General features: G+C 35.7%; 1 protein-coding gene across 1 annotated transcript in view; it reads right to left on the reverse strand.

Annotated features, from left to right (window-relative positions):
- Positions 1-10141, reverse strand: part of LOC108375627 (lysine-specific demethylase 7A-like) — a gene marked incomplete at its 3' end in the record, with an annotated part of 12145 nt that extends 2004 nt beyond the window's left edge. The window contains exon 1 of the mRNA XM_017631772.1: positions 9907-10141. Within this exon, the coding sequence (XP_017487261.1) occupies positions 9907-9930 (24 nt within the window). The remainder of the gene's footprint in view (positions 1-9906) is intronic.
- Between the last annotated feature and the right edge of the window lie 12527 nt (positions 10142-22668).

The raw sequence follows: 22668 nt of genomic DNA on the forward strand, positions 1-22668 counted from the left end.
AAGCAAATGGATGTATAGAATTGACAACAACAACCACGCTGTTGAGTTTAAATAGCGGCAAATCAGCTGCACTTGATAGTAGTTGGTTGAATAAGGAAAATGAATTAGCAACAAGAGTTTACGGGATGTACATAGCTCAGTGGTTAACGCTTCTGACTTTGAACATCGAATTCGCAGGTTCGATCCCTGCTGAAGTCTAGAAAAAAAGAAGTCTGATGAGGAGATGTGGTGATCTCCGAAATAGTGCTATAACTTCTACCGCTTAGACTTTGTTGCTTTTTCAATTTTTCCTAATAAACAATCGTGGTACAAAGCTCAATAAAAAATATTAAAAATAAAATGTTAACAAGCCACAATAACATTGACTAAAAACTTTAAAATTTTACAAAATTTTCTCTTTCATTTGGTGCTTGTATTGTTATTTTATATTGCACTGTATTTTATTTTTATATACACTGCATTTTTTAAAAAAGTGTTTTAATTAATCATATCTTTTAAATGTCAAAGTCCTTAAAAAAATCTTGAGGTTAGAGAGAAAAACTAATAATGTAATTTTGCTATTTTTGGCGCTTAGCTTTGCGAGTAAATTGACTGTCGCCTATATTTGAAACTTTTTGGTTTTTGTCACAAGTGTAATATAAGAAAAAAAGTCAATTAAAAAAAATTGTGAAGTAAAAATTATTTAAAAATGTACAGCAGTTACATAATTGAATCTGAAGTAATTTTTTCTTCTTCTTTTTATCTGGTATTATAAATCGTTGTCGGTATGGGTCTAACCAAAAAACTTCGCCAATTGCCACTCGACTTTACGAAGTTCGAGGTCCATTAGGTGTAGGCTAACATCATTGGCAGTATTTATGCTGCTGTAATAAAAAAAAAAAAACAAAATGAAAATAGTTACCCTTTGTAGCAATCGACAAAATTAAAAAAAGGTGGTATTATTTATTTCTTAGCTTCTTTTATTTAGAAAATGAACTTTGCCTCAGACAACCATCGCCAGGTGCCGACGAATGACAGGCCTATTGAAAAATCTTCTTCTATATTCTACTCGGTACCCAATACTTCATTAAACCTTCGCCATTATATATCTTTAAAGTGTAGAAACAAATTATTTCATTGCTATTTTATTTAATGTCGGCTAAAAAGCGCGTACTTATCGCAACAGTAAAATATTATTTTGCCAGTTTTCACCTTAGTGGATCCAAGATTCAAGCAAAATGCTTTAACGAATGGAGAAGCGCTTCAGGCCTACAAAGATAATATCGTCCGATTCATCTAGAACAAAAATGCTTCAAAAAAGTAAGAGTTTCTCTGCATTATGGCGACGAACCGACATACATACATACATACATTTTTCACTTAAATCACTATTAAAAGCTCTATTGGCCCCTACATCCGGCTTTTTATACACGGTCAAAAATTTGGGTTTAATTTTTAAACCGCGCCTACTACTACTGCCTTTTTTAAACTTTTATAGTCTACTTTTTAAACCAGTCAAAAGTTTTACGCAATTTTTAATATATTCTGGTTTAAATTTTAGCCCAAAAAGTTTTTGGTTTAAAAATCAAACCAAAATGTTTTAATTCTGGTTTCTAGGTTTCATATATGTATAGAAAATTTGGTTTAAAATCTAAACCGAAATAGAATATGTTGGCACAGCGAATTGTGGTGTTGATTCAAACTCAACATATGAAAGCACATTTACATGCGTGGCTGTAGCTGAGTGTGCCAAGATGCTTGATAATAGAATTGTTTATTCTAAACCCAACATAAGTGCTCTCTTTTTTTTAAACTTGGAAGGTTTGTATTTGAAACTGAATTTAGTTTGGTCATATATGTAGTCCAAAAAGTTTAAAATTAAAACCGAAATTTTTAACCGTGTAGGCGAGTCCCCCTAAACCACTTTTTCCTATATTTTTGGCATATGTGCATTTTTATTAGAAACCCAAATTTTTCGGTACCGAGTATCGAAAGTAATGGATAATTTTTAAATCGGTACAGAGTAGAGCAATACTTAAAAGTATTGACTTAGCACATGACTCATCTTTTAAATAATAAAACTTCCAAAGAAAAATCTATGCCTGAAAACGTTCATTTAGAAACGCTCCTGATTTTACAGCCTAGGTTTCTCTAAAATATCCCCTACGACAACCTCATAGCTAAAGCAACTAATTAAATGCTAAATACCTGAAAATTAATGGTGTTGATTTTAAAACCTTACAATGTATGTATGTATGTATGCGTGTTGTATTTAATATATGTAATTATGATAATTTCACCCTTCATCTCTTTTTGGTTAACAAGCAACTTAAAATGCAATAATAATTTTAGTTAATGCATATTATTACAAAACATTCAGTAATCTCGTGTTAATGTAATTTCATGTTGACAAAAAGGAAAACAAACTCAACACAATTACCAAAAAATTTATGAGGCTCAATAACATACGTAAAATGCCAAGTCTATTTTATGCTTTGTTGAATGCCACTCACTGGTTGCTTGAAAAGTTTTGAAAACATGAAAATGGGACACCTACATAAATAAATGAAAATTACAACGAGAAAAGGTCGCCTGCCTACTTACATATGTACACACATATGTAAATGCGGTTTTATTTTGGGAAAGCGCAGTCGATTTAGGTTAGCGCCACCGCACAATGGGACTACAGCGGCCAAAAGTAGTAAAAACATATTAGCGAATTCTGAAAAAGTATTTACGCAGATTCACAGCAAAATGTTCAGCTAACCAAAAGCAAAAAGAATTTTTGATAAAAATGCAACAATGCAAAAAAAAAATAAATTTGTAAGAAAAAATTTTGATTTTGCGCAAGTAATTTGAATTAATTTTTCCACTTGTGCGAATATATAAAAAGCCAATCTGATTGATGAGCATTTTTTTTAATATATCTGTTGTCTAACAGCCGGTTTCACCATCTTCCAAATTGGAAAATTTTGGCTTAAACGAGCATGGCACACCGAATTTCATGAAAAAAGATTTTTTTTAATTTGCGTCTATTTTTCGAGTATAAGTGGACGATAATAAAAACCGATTTTTACGTTCTTTCAGCTTTCCTTAATAAAATATTTACTATTTCCGCCCACAAGAGCTGTGGGCATGGTAGCCTGTTCAATTTTATAACTTTCCATATTTCTTCATTCCTAAGTGCCGATTAGCGCATACACGAAATTTTCAGCGAATTTTTAGTACGGTTACTTTTTTTGGCCGCAGCTTATATGGGGACGTCCCACTGTGCGCCGCTGCCTTGGGCTATTGTCGATTATGCCATATTTTCCGCTGCCCCTTTTGTTTGTGTTTCATTTTTTTTTTTGGTTTGGCCAACTGACATGATGATGATTTACAAATGAGTTAATATATTGTAAGCAAAAACTCAAAACCAAAAAAACTTCCCTTTGGTCTCGAAATCTCTGCTATTTTCACCATTTCCTCTGGCACAATGGTTGGGCAACTTTTTCAGCTCTGCAGCTTGTGCCTTTGTTATTACTTCAAAATGCGATGAAGGGGGAAAACATTGTTGTTGAAAATATAAGTTTTATGCTTTTCAAGTAAGTTTAATCTTAGCAGCTCATTCAGACAATTCAGTGTGAACTTAAGTTCACTCTTTTTTAGTAAGCGGCCAAATAATTTCAACCGGCATCGTTTTATCAACATTAACGTCATATTCGTCTCAGTTTTGTTTGTTGGCCTGCCGAAATTATTGCACTTGATCTACATTGCAAACGCTTGAAATGGAAATTATCGCAATGCTTTTAATAATGGGAAATCCCGACAAAGCACTGCTACAATGCCTCGTTTTGAAATTATGCTACTCTTCATTATGATAAAGTCTCTGATGTTGGTTGCAGCTGTGTTGGGTGGTGCCAAATACGTAAAAATAATAAACATAAAAAGAGTAATTCAGCAAATAGGTCCGTAACTTAGGTCGATGTTAAAGCCACTTTCGGCAGAATGAAAATAAATTGTCTTTATGCCGCGATGTATCAATTTGGTATCACCACGCAGCTAATATGGCTGTCTAAAATGATGTTGAGCAATACCACCAGTTCCACTAGAATTTGTAAGGATCTCTCCGATCCATTTGATACCAAGCGATGTTTCAGACCAGCAGGCTCCCTTTCGTGTAATTTCTTCAATCCCATGTTGGAGGTCATCATAAGAACCGCAGAACTTAACCTCACAAGCACAAAAATTTGCAAGAGCGTACAGTTGCAGGCGTATGCTGAGTACATCGAGATTATCGGTATAAAAATGAGGCACCTAATCTGCCTTTTTGCAGGTCGAAAAAGTTCCTCTATCGTCGTGCAAAACTTCACTCTATAAGCCACTCATAATATTCGTCCAAATGCATGATGCGGAAGAGCGAACAATGACAGCATCCGATAAGGCGACCCTTAGAGTATTCGAAAAAGTTTTTGGGGACGATTTACGGGCGACGGCGAGTACCGCAGACGATAGTAGTAGCAGAGGAAGGTATTTCCAATTGCCGTCAGTTGGTATAGAAGAAAAACGACTGGCGTGCTTTGTTGCACTCGGCCAAATGCCTAACGCGGTTACGGCGCCAAACAAGAGGAAGAAGAATCCGCAAGCAGACTAGCAAGCATAAAGTCCAAGCAATCATTGCACAAATAACCGAACCGTATCCTGTCTTACTTATGCAATTTTTCTATAACCAAAATTAATAAAAAAAAATTACACTGCAGTAGTTTTCATCGTATATGAATAATTCTTGCCGCAAATATATGTTTTAGCAGCGCCACATATTTAGCAGTAAACTCCGAAAATATCGTTAAGAGGTAAGTAGATACGTTTTGCGTCAGCAATTTTTCATCAAATATTTAAATTAAATTTTCAGGTCTTTGACCCTTTCTCTCTCTGCTTACACCATATATTGGCAGTAGACATGATCTCACCCACTTTTAATAGGATTTGTTTTTGATGAATCATGATAACAAAATTAATTGTCTTTGAACAAATACATATCGCTACCTAAAGGTGAAAAGGTGCCAAGTCCATTTTTTTTTCAAAATTTAGTTTTTGATGCAGAATGGCAGGCAATACGAAACTACTACTACGAAACAATTAAAAAAAAAGGACTTGGCACCTTTTCACCCTTAGGTGACGATATGTAAATATGTATTTGTTTATTTTTAAACATTATAATTTGAAATTACTTATATTTCGTTATGGCTAAGTCGTCGTTAACTTTTCAACTATGTGTGTATGTATGTGTAAGGTTAAATGAAGAAGGCGCCGCGCCGACTTCAATGCTGCGCACATGGTAAAAAATGACATGTCTTCCTCTGCTCTCGGCCGAAGACACTATATAGCTTTTTTGTTTTATTTTATTTTATAAACCTTTTTTAAATAGCTGCAATGTTTAATGAACGTCAGCGGGGATTATTGTCGAAATTTCTGTACACAAGCACACGCTTCCTTATTGCTTCGATACAAAAGACTTAAGTAACGAACTCCGTCTATTGAGGAAATTTCTTCCCAAAAGATTCAAGCAATAAACTTACGTCACAGATATGTACTATGTATGTATTTACATGCCTGGATATCGACATTGCAATATTGCAACATTTCAACTACAATTTATTGCAACGAAAGTAAATGCAAATTTTTTTATCCAGCATATCAAAAATGCAAAAATAGTACAACAAAAATACATGAAAATATATTAACACATTCAAGCGGTTGGTGGCAAAAATGGCACAAGTGGATGGGCAAGTTTCCAGTGAGATATGATTACTTTGCGGAAGAGTTACGAAATAGGTAAATGTAGATGCATACATATGAGTATTTATTTGTGTACATTGTAGCAAGTGGCAGTAAGCAGAGCGGCGATTTGGGAATTCGATGAATGACGCAGTATCTTTTTGCGATCGGCTGTGGGGAGTGTTGTGTTGGTTTTGTGGCTTTGCAGAGTGAAGCATACAAAGTGCTAATTGCATGTGGGCAACTCGCGATGATAGTGAAAGTGTGAATGTACTTATATATACATATGTACATATGTGCGCATGTGTATTAGGGTGGTCCCTAAAAAATATCAACATCACATCATGGGGCACCCCTTTAATTGGTTCTACGTACAAAACAAAAACATACACCAAAATTAAGAAATTTTTAATAAATTTTTAGGGGTTGCAGAAAATGTAATTTTTTTAAATCGCAAAACTTCGACAAAATTTTGACTTAGACCAGGTATACCTAAGCGAGTTTATAAATTTATATGAATAAGTTCAAAGATCAAAATTTTGTCGAATTTTTGCATTTTAAAATAAAATAAAATTTTTGCAATCCCTGGTAAGGATCCTTAATTTTTTGTTTAGTTGGAACTTTTCGTGTATGTATGTAAAACAAAATAAACCGGGGAGCGCCTTACAAAATTTAGATGTTGAAATTTTCTAAGCACCACCCTAATGTGTATGTATGTATGAAAATTTAAATATTTACTTGCATTCAGATGAACCGCGTGGTGCTGCTAATAAATGCTGCTCGATTTAGTGTTATTTAGTGAATAGGTAAATTAAACTATTTTGTTTCTTTTTCTTTATAAACTCGTAGTTGCATTACAACATCGAGTGGGAAATGAACGGACATTAATTGTTGTTATTTAACTTTTATTTGGGTCATAATACAACACTCCACTTTTTAAAAATAATTTGTGCCATATTAAAGTTTCTTACGGGGTAACTCACAGTCTATAATCGACTGGTTCACATCTTCATTGGATGGTTCGCCCCTTTGAGGATGAATGCCGACTATGATAAGAAAAAAACATTGCATCTTAGCACCATCTGGGTGAATATCCGGCATTAGACAGAGATTGTTGGATTTTGAAATGTGTGTCCAAAAACTTCGAGCTTTCATACGTTTTGTAGGACGAATAGAACTGCACTCGATTTCCGAAGGTAAAAATAGCCGCCGACCAACTACAAAACTTTCTCCCCCTTGTAGGACACAAACTTTTATATTTCATGTCCAATTCAGCATTTTTGTATTTTGAAATGTTATTTTGCAAACATCAACATATCTGTCATGTGTGGGTTTTCTTGCCATATGTGTTTACTTGCATATATAGTTGTGAAGTCAGATTATGTCATTAAGCACAATATTTGGAAATAAATGTGTTAATGGCATTGCCATGATTTAAAATTTAACTAAACTGCGGTTTAATCGTAATAATTGTGTTTGGAGATAAAAATAATCGACAAATCACGTTGCCAATTGAGTTCATATAATACCAAAAAAATTAGCAAGTAAAATACTGTTTACATTGTAAACATAATAGAGCAGTGGTTGGCGCACCAACCTTGACTTAACTTTTTAGATCTCAATTTGAAGTGCGAGGAGTTAAGTTTTTTTATTGTAGTTGCACATCGAACATCGCTTTAGATTTTACAACGACCGCTGTAGCCGAGTGGTTAGAGGGGCGTACTGACACTCCTTAAGATCAAGGTTCCCAGAGAGCGAAGCAAAATCCGACAAAATTATTGGAAATGGTTTTATCTTAGCAGGTAAGCGGGGAATCTCGAAAAACGCTTACCCAATCAAGATCCACCACTTCCTTTCTAGTTTACAGATTGCATTAATTTAACATGGGCATGTCATTGAAGGTAATCTAATAAATGTAAAATTTCTTATTATTGCATTACATGTTCTCAAGAATCACGAGAAATATTTTTGCATTATTTCTGTTGTTTTGCGGAGAAGAAAATTTCTTTCCCATTTATTGTGCGTAATTTTATATAAATTTTTATTTTTTTTTTTTAGAGCTGCAGACAGAACTTATGCGAGCATTTACGGTTATTTCATGATTTGTTATTCAAATTATGTGCTTACTATTTTTTAACGATGTAGAGTTTCTGCTCATGTGTATTTCCTCAAAACATTAAGTTGAACAGGTCGCATTGAACATACTTGAACATTAGGGTGCCCATCGAAAATGTTTTTTTTTTTTTTGAAATTTCAAGACCATACCCCTAATTTTATTCGTTTTTATGAGAAATATTATTGCCTATTTTTATAAATATTTTAGAGGTCATTTAGAGGTTGCGACCTGTCGATTTAGGTCAGAAAATAGGATTTTGTAGATTTATGAGTTTTTGAATGACTATTTTTGATTCGATTTCAAAGATCGAATATGATCTGAGAAGAGGATATATAGGCCTTTAAAATGGAATATAATAATTTATTGTCGGACTAGGCTTGTTGGGATTTTTTATCGGGTAAATTAAAAAATACCCATATTTCTCTTAATTTTTTTAAAATTTGACCATCGATAATTTCTACAACTTCAAAATATGAAACAAATTAAATCTATTTTCACATAAACTGATACCTCATTTATTGCAATCTCATAAAAATTGTCGAACTTAGGTGACTTTTCTTAATACGCTTATACGCTTATCTCAAAAACTACTTAACCGATCTCGCTTAGCCTCCTTAAGTACCATATTTAATATTTTTGAAATCGGACGTTGGTTAGGCCATATACATATGTATAGTGTAATCAATGCGAATTCTGAAGTCCTGAAAGTCGTCGATGTGGTAATCTCTCGTGATTAAAAGCAATTAAAAATTTTCACCCCACCGTTCGCCGTTAACGCCTCGTTGAAAGGTATTCTCAGGATCATCGAACCTAATAAGTGCTAAACGATAGTGGTTAAGTTCTGAAAATGTACGTTGACAAGGTATGAATGGACCCCAAAAGTATTACTAGAAAATAGATCATTCTTTTGCCAAATGATAAATGTTTATTGCTGTACATATGTATGCAGTGCTGGATATCTATGCGTATGTAAGTAAGTAAAAACTACCAAATAAATTCCCAATGCAAATAGCACAATAGATACGTGAGCTCTATGCATAGCATAATTACAAACTAATATAGCTGTAAACTGAATTACCAGTCAATTAAAAACCAATTTAATCCGACTAGCTACATAATCCAGCAATAATAATTTTTAATTACAATTTAAAATTTACTAGCAAATTAAATGTATAAATAAACGTGTGAAGTTAATGGAGTTTAATCAGCTATTTGAACACACACTCAGGTTCGTTGCTTAAGTCTTTCATTTAAAGCGCGCAGAGTAATGCCGCAATCAAGTGAGTGAGTGTATTCGAACAAAAAATTCAAAGAAAATAAGCACAACAAAAAGCGCATAAATGCTTGCCGATACTTCCTATTGCATTCGCATCGGAAATAATTGAATGTAGGTAGCAGCGTCCGAATGCCGCCGTCGCCGCATTGCTTTCGTTTGATTTGGTGGAAGTGAATTTCAAATGCAGTCAAAGTGCGGAAAAACGATTGCATACATAATTTCTTCTGCTTAAATGAATGCATATATGTATGTATGTATGTATGCATGCACACAGAAAACCGCATGCAATAAAAAATGAAAATCACAACGTAAAGGCGTACTTTGTAGTCAGGTAAATATTGGCTGTTTTAAATTAAGTCTGCCACTGCATTTCTACTGCAAATTTGCCACTGGTCAACGTAGCGTAAAAACAGGCACTTGAAGGTTGTTTGTTGGCGCAAAATTGGACGGCACTTTATGGGGTATTAAGTAACTCAGTGTTTGGGTGTGGTTCAAATTGCCTGCAACGTTTTTTTTTTTTTGTTTACTGGCGGATGTTTAGTTCTGGCAGATTTGCTTTTAATTTTTTGCCGCTTAGTTGAAAAATTGAACGCATGGAAAACATTTCTGCGCTTAAAAAGTGCTATTTTAAAACAATTTTGAATTATTTTTTTCACACTTCGAATGTCTCTGATTTTTTTCTTAATAGCAAGAATTCACTTTACACACGATTAAATGTTTTTTTATAAACAATAATAGTTTTTTTTTCAAAAAATGTCCAATTGGCTTGCACATTTACCACTAGACTCCGCTGGATCCGCATGGTTCCCGGGTCCTAAATCACAAAATTTACAACTTCAGCGCAATGCAGTGAATGCACGGCCTTGGCGTTAGAGCAAAAGATTTCCTTCGTGGTTTGTGTATGCGTTTATATAATCCACTTGTAACGGCTAGCACGCCGTGCAGACCAGCTTGAACTCCAGCGTGTGGAGGAAAAAACTGTTTTTATAATTCTTTGACACTCCAGTTAAATACCCCGGCGTAAAAGCAAAGCGGCGTCAAATGCAGCGCAGCCACAGCCACAAAACAACACAAAAACCGAGTAAGACAATGTCAAAACCAGGCTAGGGAATAAAAATGTGTTGAAAGCGAAATGCCAAAAGATAATCGGCAGCGAGAGATCCAGAGACCCAAGCGCCAACTTTGAAAAAGAGCCGCCAACTACATATAAGATGTGGCTAAAGAAATGCAGACGCGCATGCGATGTGGCGCACTAGCTATTGAGCGCTTATGAGTATGTAAAAATACATACTGCTGAGAAGAAAGACAAAAACAAAAACGGAAAAACAAAAGGCGGCAACCTTGAGTTGTGATAACGGTTTTGGTTGTGCGCTTTAGCGGCGAGCGCCCACTAGCTATGACATAATATCACAAATGTAAGCAAAAGCACGCAAATGAAAGCGAAAGTGAAGCTGAAAGAGCGGGGAGCGACTGACTGATCGGGTATTTTTGTTTGGTTTGGAGAGAAAAGCTGCGATCGCAGCTGGTTTAAGTGAAGCGGTGATAAAGCTTTGGAAAAAGCTTACACTCCTCACTGGCGCTGTAGCGCAATGTAGCGAAGGTTTGAGTGTGAGCACGCATATTTGGGCTTGTTTTCGCTCTTGGGTACGCTCTCTCTCTCTCTCTTCACTTAACCCTTCAAAGGCCAACGCATTTCGTCATATTTTGTAACTTTTGCATCTTATTCACAATGCAATTTCATCTACTATTGGCGGCTAGTTCCCAAAATATCAAATAATTACTTTTTTTGTCTCCATTCACTTCTGCAAGCGCTTGCAACACACACGCTCCCAAAGTTGGGTAACAACAAAGACTAAATGCTGCTTAACAAAATTATTCAAATAAAATAAATAAAAAAAAGTTGTCTTCTCCCAAGCGTGTGCTGCAATAGCTGTGTGATAAATTCGCGGAACGCACAAAAATGGCAATCTGCAAAAATGATAAATGTAGCCGCTTTTTGGCGCACAAAAAAGCAAACACATAGACGTACATACATACTGGTTGATTATGTAGCTGAGTTGCTGCTGTGTTTTATTTTGTTTCCACATTAAAAGGCAGCAGTTATGTCTTAATTGAATTTTTGTAACTATTTTTAATGTAACTGTTTTGTTTACAGTTTTTTTGCTGCATTCCTGGGAATTCTAAGCCAATATAGGCAAGGTCACCACGTATTTCATACTTTTGTTTTGATTAAATTTTCATTGAAGTGAATCACTTGAAATTCTCCTGATGCCGTAAAATTCAATAAGCAATTTGTTTTTATTAATTGTGCCTATGGCATTTGTATGCCAATGACAGCATAATTAACTAGTTAAATTACCCTGTTTACATACACAAACTTTGGCACATATTTTACATACATACATATGTACGTCTCATTTTAATTAAATTTGGTCAGCTACTATTTTGATTTGCTTTAAAAAAAAAATCGGTTAAGGGCAATGATCGCTTGCTGGTTCGTCGCAATTGCTGCTTTGTGCGCGCGCCTACTTAAAGATTCACAGCACTCAATATATTATAACCAATTGAGAAGGTTTATTTCGGCACACACATTGAATTTCATATTTTTTGTCTTGCCCTGCTTGCGGGGTTTTATCATTTTTTTGACAACGCTTTGTATGCTTTGTGCACCGGCGTAGGGGTCGCCCGTAAATGGGAGTGCCGTACATTCAATTTAATGTGTAACATACCGCTCGGAGATACTCCAAAATGGGTTTAAATAATATAATAAATTAAGTCCGTATTTCGTAATATTCGGCTGATATACATATGCATAATTTTGTAATATCAAAACAATAACAATGGCAAAATTTCTTAACTTTTTAAGTTCATATTGAGCCATAGTAAGACAAGAAAGAGCTTTCAACGTTTATAAAAGCGATACAATCTGCTTAACCTTTAATCGCTCCTTGGAACAAAAATTTTCCATGTGAATCTTGTTTTACCCTTTGTTTTTCTGTCAGTGAAGATTGAATTCCATTGTTTAATTAATTTGTAAGTCCCTTTCGTGTGATTTCTTTAATCGGCAATTGGAAATTTTCAGTAACGCACGATCACGGAAGTTACATGATGTTCTCTCAAAACTTCACGCATGAAAAGCGTGATACGGCGTAAGGTGACGTAGAAAATCATTTGTTTTACCCATCTCTAGTTTCCATCCGTTTTTTTTTTTAATGTTTTTTCTTCCTCTTCATTGAACACTAATTTTTCATATTGAAGAAAACCAAAAGTCTCTCATTCAATTTTGACTATTTTATTATCTTTATTTCGCTTTTCAATTTTACATTGCGCGGGGCTTTAACATTCAGCCGCGTCAGAGAAAATTGAATTTCCTGAATTCTGCGAGATTCGACGGGACTGTCTGTACCATAATTTAAGTTATATTGATGAGGGATCTGACCACAGAGGAGTAGAAACACTTCCAGTATCAAAGTCAAAAGATACTAAAATTAAGATTTTAAAATAAAGTTGCCACATATAAATTAATGAACGTTAATAATGCCATTATATGAAGTTTTTGAATAACATACCCAATATTACAATAATCACAGCCATTTATATTCACTCAAATAATCGAAGTAACATTTATAGTCCAATTGAATCAAACACTTGGTGAAAAAAATCTCCTAAAAATGCGTTGATTGCATAATCTAAAGGAAATCGTGCATTCCAACAAAAATTAAACAAATAAAGGTACACTAACCATTTTAGCCGAATGCAAGAAAGTAAACAAAATTTGACCGAAAAATCGAATAGCAAAAAATGCCGACAATGAGGTTTTTAAATAACAAAATGAAATCATTTGCAAAAACAAAAAATTGCAGTCATTTGGAATGTGTGCAGCAATTTCAAAAATAAGGAAGTGAACGCTAATAAATAAAAGCAACACAAGCGCTGCATATGTATGCGTGTAGTTGTTGCTTGAATATGATAGCCAATGAGGTAAGTGGTCCAGACATTTCAACTAACAAACCACATAACAAACTAGGATACAGACGGGCAAACATATGAACAAGCGTAGTCAAAATTACATACATACATATCTCTGCACTAAAACAAAAAATCAGAAACCACAAACAGCTTTTACAAGCTAGCATCCATACATACATATGTACTTTGTTTGATATGTTTTTAGATCATTGTGTGATTGTACCAGTATTTGTTTTGTTGCTTTACAGGCGATTAGAGAGCAAGCACGTCATGTGGTAAGTAGTTGCTGGCTGTAGTTTGGATGGGAGACGGTTATGCTTTGTGTCTTAGCATGAGTCCACCAATCATAAATGGCAACATTGGTGCCAACAGGCGTTGTGTTTAAAAAACTAAAGGCGACGACGTATTCGCTTTCAACCAGTTGTATTACTTTTACTTTCCTACTCCATCGAAGGCAAAAATAAGAGATGTAGAAAATCAGTAATTTCAGATTTTAAGCGATGTTTTACAAAATAGACCCAAGGAACTATGAGAGAGGATTACTATAAACAAAAAGTAAGTACACAAATTCCGTGGAAGATAATTACCGTTAATCTTATATTGCTTTAATAGTGACTAGGTATGGCAAAAAAAATAAAAATAATCGATTAATTAATCATATGACTAATCACAAGCCAAAAAAAAATTAATTGCAGTTATTGAGAAATTTTTAAAGCCACTTTTTTATAGTGAGTATTAACAAAAATATTTTTCCATACAAAATTTCGAATTCTCTTGTGAATTAGCCTTAAATAAAATTAAAAAGAGTATTTTTAGCGACGATAATTATTTATTATTTAACCATTTTTGCGAAAACAAAAGTTTTGATAAGCTCAGCAGGCACCAAACAAATGACAGTATGACGAAAGTCCGTAAATTTTTGGGTAAATAGTTTTGATTTCCTCAAGGTTGACCAATTAGCCTACGTGCGGCTTATTTAGAACCAACTTCTAGCATTCGACCAACTGTTCGCCGATAAATCAATGCGTGTGTAGAGCCCTTAACGTTTCCATACTTAGGGTGCGTTCAGAAATGCATCAAGCCAAAGCATCAGTATCTTTTATTTCTAAACTATAATTGATGGAAACGTCTTATTTGACAGCTTCGATACAACCAGAGCCTGAACAAAAGTATTTTCTTTTAACCTAATTTCAGCAATGCAGACATTGTGAGGACCATGTCTAGTGATGACAAGATGGAGACAAGTTAGTATCAGGTGGCAATAAGGGCTGATGGCTTAGTGTCTATTACTTCTGGCCTTAGATTTTAGTTATAGTGTTGCACTTGTTTGGGTAACAGGTCAGCGCATCTTTCACGGCAACGTAATGACAGGCGTAAAAGATTCTTAGACCGCTCAGTTACATTGCCTGACCAAACATGGCTAATCTAAGGTAGAAAGACCAAAAATCTTGAGTGGTCCGTGGCCTGCTTAGTTCTTAAAACGTCTTCTATATTAACTCGTTGCGGCTCGTTGGGTGCGTACTGCCTGATATGGATATCAGGAATACACTTGGTATCACTTATCAAACATAAATACAGACTTCACAGAAAATGCCTACGAAAGATAGCAAAACACTCTAGCCAGCTATAAATGCCTAATATATAAAGTTTCTACTTAACCTGAGAAGATAAAACATCTGCAGTAATTGGAGTTCTTAACGAAATGGACGACGATGGGAAGGAAACCATCCAACAATGACCTCAAAGCAATAGATATTAAGAACTTATCCACTTTAGGGTTAGATTGAACCGTGGGCAGAAAGTTGTTCCAGGAACTTAATCCCTACCTTGGACACAACGTGATGATCAGCGAAGATGTTATTGCAATGAACCGTTTCTTAAAATCGCGGGTTTGTAAAAGCAATAAGTACTATCCAGATATGTCAACAAATAATATTTGAATTTTTCTGCCTAAGGGGTCGCATATTAACCATCTTCTACTAAAATATAAAAAAGTAATTGAAAACCCCCTTCGACAAATGCGAAAATTTCCAAACTTTTGATTAGCATAATGATTTCTGGCATATTGCCAGTTTGCTTCCTTTAAAATTTGCCACCTTTAGTGCAAACATTCAGACATTGCTCACATTTGGATTGCTTTTGAAATACAATCAATTTTTTGTTGCATTTTGCCACAGTGCGACGCACCACTGTTCGAATGATCGGTTGAGCGATATGTCAACCAAAGTGTTAAGTGCTTCATAATGTCCGACAAGCCACACAAACGGGTGGAACTGTCAGCAAATCGGCTGCTTACAGAGGCGTTTTATTAATTTTGCGGACATCTTTTATATATTTTCCATTTATTATTTAAAATTTGTTTAGCCTGCAGCCAAAAATGTATGTTTATGTCACATTGACTTGTGAAGTGGCGCTGCAAGCGAGATTTCATGCCATTTGCTTATACGAGTTTGAACTATGTAGCACAAATGAGCAAACTAGCTGGTTTTTCACACTGTCATAACTTTGCTGATAACTATCATTTTGGCTTGTGCCGATTCGACGATTTTGACATACAATACCTGAATCACGCACAGCCATCATAAAGCAATGCAAATTGTTATGAGTGCACTATTGCATTATTATTTTTGATTGCTATTGCTATTGCAGCATTGTGACACTAAACGAATTGCATTATGTAAAATAAATTGGCAAAAAGAGTTTTGAGACCGAAGGTTTGGGAAAATCTAATTGTAAGTAGGAGATCTCAGATTTGCATTATTTTACTGTACTACTTTGGTTAGGTTAGGTTGAAATGACTAGAGAGAGAGAGTGACTCCACCTTACACTTCGGCCCCTATAATGTTGCTACGCTTATTCGATAGTGCTCTAAAGTTGATTTCCGATATCGCTTCAAGGTCCTGCAGAGAGGACTTTCCGAGCGGTTGGTTGTTCAATAACAGTCAATACATTTTGGGGTTCTGTTCAAATTTAAATTTCCCAACATTTATGTTAAGTTTTTAAATAAATGCCTCGTCGGTTTCATAATAAAAAAAATTTATACTCAGCCTTAAACCAAACATAAATGTATGGACGTCCATACCCAAAAAAACTGGTTCAGATCTTTTCATACCAAACAAATTACGCAAATTCTTTTAATTACCAAAAACTTATATCCAGTTTGTTAAATATCAAAAAATTATGTGTAAGCAAAATTTGGTTTTAGTTTTTAAATTTTCAAAAATTTATGTCTAGGGTTCAGACAACCGCACCTGTATGACGGTTTTAAATAACAAAAATTTATGCTCAGCTTTAAAATGCCAAACGTATATGTATGTATGTCATGCCAAAAATTATGTTCAGTCTTTTTAATTACCAAAAAATTGTGTGCAGTATTTTGCAAACAAAAATTGTATGTCCAGTTTTTAAATTACGAAATATTTATGCCAAGTTTTTACGTTCAAATAATTAAAAAAAAATTAAGGCTACTAGGAAGGGCCTACCCAATGCTGTTGTCTATTGGCTGCATAAAGCAGACGCTTTACGATAAATGGGAAAGCTGAACAGTGCTGTCAGTGATGTGACCTCATTTCCGACCGAAAAAAGGCAACAAAAAAGATGAATAATATCATTTTAATGCAGTCCGATTCAATTAACTAAAGCTAAAGATATTAGAAGTGCATATTCACAAAAATTTAAAATGATTATCACCATCATTTTAGTACTTCATAAAACGAGATTATCGAGGAATTTCGTAATTTAATTTTGAGATTAAATTTTTATAATATCTACTTTAAAACTGGTACATTTAACTTCATATTATGCACCATATCTACGTGCAAATGCTTTCAAATATGAACGCATTAAGTTCATGGCACCCAACGGCTGACTTTGAAAACACAAACTAACGCATACTACCACATACTGCATATGTAGATGCCAAATATCGCTACGCAATCCTTTCCGCATATGTCGATGCGTTTCTTTTTTGAGGAAGTTGTCGCACTAAAAATGTTACGACAATTAATTTCCATAAAAATACGCAAAAAAAATAAAGAAATAACGCAACTGACAAGAGCGAGTTACAACACTAAATTTGAAAACAAGACTAATGGACCAAATGTGCAGACAACAGGAGCAGCCAATCGAATATAGTGCGTGTGCGTGCGTGTGAGTAACAGTGATTTTATAAAGCGCGAATTCAGTGCATTGCCCGCCACGCACAAAACCCCAAATCCACCGAATATAACCAAAAATCGAACAATCGAGATACTTAATAAAGCATAATAACTCACTCGTGTGTGTGTGCAACGTGGTTGTTGCTGACGAAATCACAACAACCTGATACTTAGTACCAAAAACTGCACGAGCAGGAAGTGCGCATGCACACAGGCGCAACAGCGCATACAAATCGGATCGCTCGAACCACGAACTAGTTGATATAAGCACTCGCTAAGGCACATATGTATGTATGTACATGCACGCATTGTCACCTGGAAGGTTGCTTGGCCACTGCGTGGATTCGGAAGTCATAGATTTTATCGATGGNTTTTTCCATTTCAGGCAAGTTAACATCGCCCAGCCGGCGATTGGCGCCTCGCAACACACATCAGGCTACACATCAACGCAGTGACTTGCCGCTAACCAATCTTGCTGCTGTGCCAACGGCTGAGGCGTAAATTGAGATTCCCTATTTTGGTTAACGTTTCCCGTAGCCGAATTGCTTGCGACACTACAAATATATTCATATGGAGCATTTGCTTTGCCTGCCTGCTTTGACTATCGCCCGAGTGTCACCAGTTTGGTGACTATGCATATTTGGTCAAAATAGGCGGCAGTCTATGTGCAACAACAAGTCGTAAAAAAGTGGAAAAAATGTGGCAACTAAAAAGTGTTTTTTTTTTGCAGTAATCCTGTTCAACGCGTAGTCGCTGGTTGCTGGTGGACCGATGCAGTTGTTGGAGGAAGAAACCGCCCGCAGCGCCAACTGCTCGCTTTATTGGGCCAATGAGGAAGTTATTGCTTGTTATTTACATAAATGTATGTAGGTGTGTGCGAGCATGCGTGCACATATCGAAAAACGAAATTAACACTTTCACGCTTGGGGCTATGAGCAGGCGGGGTGGCGAGCGACTTTTTAGTTTATCTATTTTAACAGACTTTATAACGATTTCGTTATTTAACACAATCTGCTACGCTGGTGTTGAAAAAATGTGTGGCAATAAAAGATAAGATATAAGCAGTTCAACACACACACTAATGAAATGAATAAGACAAGTAGCTCGAAGGAAGGCTATCAACGTTTGCACACGCCGAAGATCTGTGACAAACTGAAGAACAAGAAGACATTTCATTGCCGTTTCCGAAGGCGTAAGTATGTTGATGCACGGCGAACCCGGACTATTATCGACCCCGCAGCCAAATATCGATGGCACCAAGGCAATGAAAATGAAAAGTAGTCACACAGTCGATAGGGCTCTATACAGACAACTAATAATGCGTTTGAAGCGAGCGATTGGGGAGCAAACGAACGGAACCAAATATGCGTCATTGATTTTCCACCATGCAGTGATCGGCCGCATGTCGCACAAGTGGTCAAAAATGTTCTCCAAGGTACCGGATAGGATGTCCTAACCCGCCCGCCTTATACGCAGACCTTGCATAATCAGACAACCATTAATTCTGGTTGATGCCTAACGCCTTTACGGGAGTATGTTGGGCTTCAGTTGAAGGTATAAAAAATTGGCTTGATGCTTTCTTGGCCTCCAAAGACGGTCAGTGTGAGCAAAAGTCGTAGCTAGCGATGAACAATACTTTTCATAAAATACATTAGGAGTAACTTCAGCTGGAAAATACTTACGCATCATTATGGAGTGCTCTACGGAGAAGGGATCGAGCCTAAGTCCTACGTAGCGCTTGCAAGAATCTTGAAGTACTCGTCCACGGCGAATGACGACCATAAATGCACATACATACATATGTATAGATGATGAGATTTACAACGACATGGACATGGCGCAACGAATTAAAATACAACTGCTCCGTTTGCTTGGGCATGTCGTTCGAATGGACTCCGACGCTCCAGCGCTGAAAGTATTCAACTCGTAACCTGTTAGTGGTAGCAGAGGAAGAGGGAGGCCCCCACTTCGATGGAAAGACCAAGTGGAGAAGGACTTGGCTTCACTTGGCATTTCCAATTGGCGTCAGTGGGTACAGAAGAGAACTTTGTTGAAATTGGCCAAAATCGCTTAGGCGGTTAGATGTCTTTTACCAAGTACTTTTGGCACTGTGGGGGAAACCAGGAGGTAAAGCGTAAAATACTGCCTGGATGGAAAATTTATGTTGGACCAAATTTGGCGCTTAGTTCACCTACAATTCAGGTGGCATTTATTATGACTGTAGAAGCAGATTACGGAATTTATATCTAGAAATCTAGAAAGAATATTGGGAAAAAGTCGACTGCATACCTACATCCTGGAGCAAATAGGTTAAATTGGTCTTTATAACGAAAGCGGGGAAAAACTCAAAACATCTTCTAAAGGCGTACAGACCAATTAACCTAAGATCCTTTCGAATTCAAACTTTAGTAATACTAATTGACTCTCACATCAAAGCCATTTATCTAAAGAGATTAAAATACATGTTAATCTAAATAAGCAGGGATATCTCCTATTACTGTAATATTGATGTTGCAACGCAAATGGGACGGACGTACAGTTTTGCCCCACCACCGAACGGGAAATGATTTTCATGAGAAGCTTTTTACAAGGCATAAATACAGTCGGAGATTTGCCATTGCCTGGCGAGGGGGACGGCTATTAGCAACAAACTTTTATGGATGTTGCTCGAGCGAGGGATCGAATCCTGGACCTACCGAGCGTTAGATGCTTTTGACAACACGTCATTCGTCGATGGCAAATACAACAGATAATATTCCTAATCTAATAAGCATTTGGATCACATTCAAGTTACAATTAAGAACTATAATGATGAAATTAGGAGGTAGAATTCAAACTGAAAGCGGGCGTAATTACTCCAACTATGAATAGCAAGCTCCTATATAAGCTCAACGGCAATGGGTTTAATTCAAAATTTGAGCTGGCATTTATACTGAGTAAAGATGGTCGCCAAAAACCAATACATTATTGTTGATCTCTTTTCATAACTAAAAACGTCAACGCCAATAATAGACCATTAGTTTTAATTACAATATCAAGCACACATTAAACATCGAAATTACCGTATTAAGCTAAATAATGCAATTTAAGTAATTACACTGCAATAAAGTTACTTTTCTCATGAAATTGAAATTAATTTGCCGCATGACCTGCAGATCGTTATAAAGTCGCTTCACTTCACGAATATAAATTACCAATTATGAAAACGTGCACAACGGCTACTGTTATGTGCACGCCCACAAACATTCACATATTTACATGTATGTACGCTTGTACATGACAAACATTTCATGCCACTTGCAATTAAATAAAATAAAGTAAATAAAAAAATTCTGCCTTAAGCATACAGCTGGTCTCTTCTCTTGCACGTTCCAATTTTGTTTCATTGTATTATTTATGAGTGTGCAAGTTTTGTACGTGAATCGCATATCAGGTCATCATATAAGTAATGCAAAGTACGTAATCGGGTGTTAAGCATCGCAAAATTTGTAGTAAAGATTGTTTTGTTTTTTTTTTTTTAGTTTACTTGCATATGAGGTGCAGATTTTGGACTTGATAAGTTTTATTGAAGCTCACGAAATCTGTTAGATGCATATTATTTGTCGTTATTTAGGTTTGCAGATTTGATTGTTGGGAAAGACCAGAAATGGTTTCAGCTGACTACTAGAAACACGAAGTACACATTACTACTACTATTTAGACATTTTAGGGGTATTCTCGGAGTCTTGCAACCGGTTTCCTATGGGGCAGCTTTGCAAACCGTACAATCCGTGCACTATGCATGGGCGTTGTAAGACTGCGAGAGTGCCCATTTTGTGTTTGACTTAGCTACTAACCAATTTGTAGTGATGGGTCTTTATATTGTCACACAAATGGTGGAAGCTCCAATTTTACGTCGCCTCGCAACGATTACGATGGAGAAGGTTTTTGTTGCTAATAAAATTACAATCTTGAAGGGAAACTTCCTCGTGTTCGGTTGTGTGTAAATGGAAACAACGAAGTAACAAAAACGCGACACACTCGTTGGCCTCTAATGCCAAGCTACTTACAATGAAATGAAAAAGCGACAGAGGAGACGGGAGTGGTTGGGCACGATTAAGATTAAGATTGATATTTATATTGATGTTTGGATTAAGATTGAGATTAAGATTCAGATTAAGATTAAGTTCCAAATTAAATTTAAGATTAAGATTAACATTTAAATTTAGATAAAGATTAAGGGTAAGATTAATATTATAATTTATATCAAGGTTAGGAGTTAGACTGAGATTAAGTTTAGGATAGAGATTAAGATTAATTATGCTTAAGATAAAGATAAAGATTCAAATTGAAATCAAGGAAATTTATTCAAAATGACCAAGGAAATCTATCGATAATTCTAATGACAGCAAGAAGGCTCATGGTTATGTAACGTTTACCTCCATCACAGTGAAAAGATTTCATGGCCTTGGCTTTTCAGCATACGGTTGCCTGTATTTAATGTATACACTGGAGAAATTTTTGGTACAACTCCATTTTCGGAGTTTCCACAGCCGAAGAAGTGGCGCACTTCTGAGCCTAATCAGTGAATCTATAAGTATTCGGGATTGCTGATTATATCCCAGTAACACATTAAAACACATCAATTAGAATTGTCTACATAATTTTTTGACGGGTTGTGAAAGAACTGAAAATCTCCCGCCCATATATAGTTTAACCTCTGACTTATACTTATGTATATCGTCTGAGCTCGGAAATGATCCATCTAAATTGTTGATGATATTTATGATGGATTCTAAGTAGACACATTTCTTCGCTACTTCAAAGCTATAGATACCAAAACTGTGACGAGTGTCCCAAACCGCGAGTAGTTTTTATGATAACTTTCAAACGACAGCCCCTTTCTACACTATTTCCTTATTAACGTGATGCAATTGAATACAAAATTTTGTTACCTGAAACCGCCCTACGCTGTTACTGTTGAAAGTGTCACATAACAACGCCCATAACTAAATATAAACACAAATTTATGCTTGTGTGTATTATATACAACGTGTTTGTTTGTCGCTGTTTTGCATATTTTAATTTAATTGCAACACCGGCACTTCCACCACTTTCATGCAGCGCTTGTGTCTCAAAATTTTTATATTTTTTTCATTTACTCCCATTACAATTTCCTTGATATGTACATTTTACTTTGTAGCAGCATATTCGCTGCAAGAAGTGATTGCAAGAGATTTATAAAATTTATTTACATGCTTCCAGCTATGAGCACAAGCACATTTGTGTATAAATGTATGAAAGTATGTAATAGCATTCAGCGGGGGAAAATATAACTTCCAGTCGCTTATTGCCGATACAAATACAATTCATGCCTATTTATATGTACATATAAATATATATGTGACATTTGCTGACATCCCACCACTTGCATC

Source organism: Rhagoletis zephyria, unplaced genomic scaffold (genome assembly GCF_001687245.7).
Source record: "Rhagoletis zephyria isolate East Lansing unplaced genomic scaffold, Rhagoletis_zephyria_1.1 Rzeph_scaffold_09235, whole genome shotgun sequence".
NCBI lineage: Eukaryota > Metazoa > Arthropoda > Insecta > Diptera > Tephritidae > Rhagoletis > Rhagoletis zephyria.